Source organism: Emydura macquarii, unplaced genomic scaffold (genome assembly GCF_026122565.2).
Source record: "Emydura macquarii macquarii isolate MOO-44397 ecotype Brisbane River unplaced genomic scaffold, CSIRO-AGI_Emac_v2 contig_2325, whole genome shotgun sequence".
NCBI classification, from domain to species: domain Eukaryota; kingdom Metazoa; phylum Chordata; order Testudines; family Chelidae; genus Emydura; species Emydura macquarii.
Window position 1 is genome coordinate 290,762 of NW_027132462.1, and position 2,844 is coordinate 293,605.

Below are 2,844 nucleotides of genomic sequence, written 5' to 3' on the forward strand. Positions count from 1 at the left end.
AATGCTCTTTTAATGTAGCATGTTTTGTATCTGACATGGAAATGAATAATTTTACTGTTATTACAGGTGTTTTTTGGATCGTCAGAGGTCATTGAGTGCATGAGATGTCAGCTGTGAACCAGACTGTCCTCAGCCACTTGGACTTCATCTTCACAGGAATTCCTTGGCTGGCGTATGGCCCTCCCTCTGTGCTCAATGTATATTATAGCAAGCTTGGAGTAACTACTCTGGAAACATGAAGTTTGTCACAAAGACAGTTTGAGCATGTAGCTGAAGGCTAAAAGGCAGTTAGAATGTGCTGACCAATAAGCATGGTCAGCAAGGCGTGGGCAAGTTTTCTCTGAAGCTAAATAAAATAAGTAAATTGCCCGACTGTCTCTTTCTTTTGACTGAAGTTGTGTTTTTCCATTTTAACAATGAGCTATGCACATGCCTTCCTTTGTAACCAAATACAGAAAGTTCCTTGTATACATGATACGGTTTGTGCAAACTTACCATTATTTCTTCTTTTTACAGATGCTTAATGCATTTTGCTGTATAACAATGAGTTGGTAATAAGTCTTTATAAAAAACCCCACACGACGCAGATCAGGGGCGCAGTTCAGCTGAAGCTGTTGCCCCAGGTAATTACCTTGTAATAAAGGTCTTTTCCTTGCCCACCCAAACAGAAGGGAAGACTGTGTTTTCTTCTACAATCCCTCTACTAGGCCTCTGACAGCTCCAAAAGTTCCAGGATCTTTAAGGGGTTGACTGATCCCACTGGATTTCACTGCCGGTACCATTCTCATGGATCATGCAGCAGCCAGAGTGCTCAGGAAAGGAGACGACTGTGACTGCAAAACAACTCTGCAGCTTTTCTCATGGCCCTGGGTGTTTTACCAGAGACAGAACAGAGACAGGTTATGGACAATGGGACAAAACATCCACGTTCCTTCTCTGTACTGACTTGTATCCACAGCAATTCTGAGGTGTGAGCTGACACTGATACAGCTCTTTATGCAATAACATCCCATCAATCCCCTGGCTGTACACAAACACAGTCTCTCAGCTGGTGAGAGAGATCCGTAGCTCATGTCCTATCGGATGTTATTGTCTTGGATGGAATAAGTGGCCCATGTTTTTCATCTCCCATGTCACCTGCGCTGAAGCCAGGTCATGAACTGACTCTTTACTTGATGAACAACCTGATTATCCTCGCACGAATGGGTTTGGTTTTCACGCTGTACACGATTGGGTTCATCATGGGCGGGATCAGCATAGAGACATTGCCCAGGAAATTCTGAACGAAGGGAGAAGAGCTCTTCACGAATCTGTATATTACTGACAAGCAAATCACTGGACTGTAGGCAAGCAGGACGACACAGACGTGGGAGACGCAGGTGTTGAGAGCCTTGAGGCGCTCCGCGTGGGACGCAATGTTCAGCACTGTTTTGAGGATCATAACATAAGACAGGAGGATGAACAGCAGGTCCAACCCCGCTGAAGAGACTGTTAAAAAGAAGCCATAGATGATACTGAATCTGATATCTGAACAAGCCATCGTCATAACTTCCTGGTGCAGGCAGAAGGAATGGGAGAGGATGTTGGCTTGACAGTATCGATACTGTTTCAGGAAAATGGGCAGTGGAAATATTAGGCCCACCCCTCTAAATACAGACACCAGTCCCATCTTGGCTATTCTAGGCGTGGTTAAGATGGAAGCATATCTGAGAGGGTGAGAGATTGCAACAAAGCGGTCAAAGGCCATGGACGAAAGCAGGGAGGATTCAGTGTATGAAAACGAGAGGATGAAGGAAAGTTGGGCAAAGCAGGCATCATGGCTGATCTCCCTAGAGTTAAACCAGAATATTCCTAGTGTTGTTGGCATTGTGGATATTGTTATGCCAAGGTCTGTGGCGGCCAACATGGAAAGGAAAATGTACATGGGCTCATGGAGGTTTGGATCTGTTTTTATAATGAACAAAATTAATGAATTTCCTAATACCGAAGTAATAAACATTAAAAAAAAGGGGATAGAAATCCAGACATGCACGTCTTCTAGGCCAGGTATTCCGGTGAGAAGGAACACTGCAGGTTGGGATTTGGTGTCATTGACAGCTGACATGATGCACTTGACAGTTCCGAGGAGTTTTGTACTTTACATCCTGAAAGGAAAAATAACAGGAGACTAGATGATACAGAACAGGACATCATTCCGCTCTCACTGCAAATTTAGAGACCAACAAGGTCAGGGAAGATCAGCAAAAACATAGTCTTGGATTTACACTTGATGATTACCTGCTCTATTCATTCCCTCTGAAGTACCTGGTGTTAGCCATTGTTGGAAGACTGAGCTTGATAGACTATTGGTCTGACACAATGTGTCTGCTCTTTTATTCTTATGTTCACCATTGATAGGTATTACCAGACTGGATCAGACCTGTAGTCCCTTTAGCCCAGTATCCAGTGGCCAGTACTAAAAACTCCAGAGGAAGTGGTTAAGATGGAAGCATATCTGAGAGGGTGAGAGATTGCAACAAAGCGGTCAAAGGCCATGCACAAGAGCAGAGAGGATTCAATATATGTAAATGAGTGGATGAAGAACAGCTGGGCAAAACAGGCATCGTGGCTGATTTCCCTAGAGTTAAACCACAATATACCCAGTGTTTTCAGCATGATGTATATCATGAAGACAACATCTATGACAGCCAACATGGAAAGGAAAAGGTACATGGGCTCATGAAGGGTTGGATCTGTTTTTATAATGAACAGAATGACTGAATTTCCTAATATTGAAGTAACATATGTTAAGAAGACGGGGATATAAATCCAGACATGGACGTTTTCCTGTCCAAATATTCCGGT

General features: G+C 43.5%; 1 protein-coding gene across 1 annotated transcript; it reads right to left on the reverse strand.

Annotated features, from left to right (window-relative positions):
• Nucleotides 1–1,168: 1,168 nt before the first annotated feature.
• LOC137161584 (olfactory receptor 51G2-like) lies at nt 1,169–2,104 on the reverse strand. The gene has a single exon (XM_067560966.1). It carries the CDS (start codon nt 2,102–2,104, stop codon nt 1,169–1,171), a length of 936 nt encoding a protein of 311 aa, XP_067417067.1.
• Nucleotides 2,105–2,844: the final 740 nt, after the last annotated feature.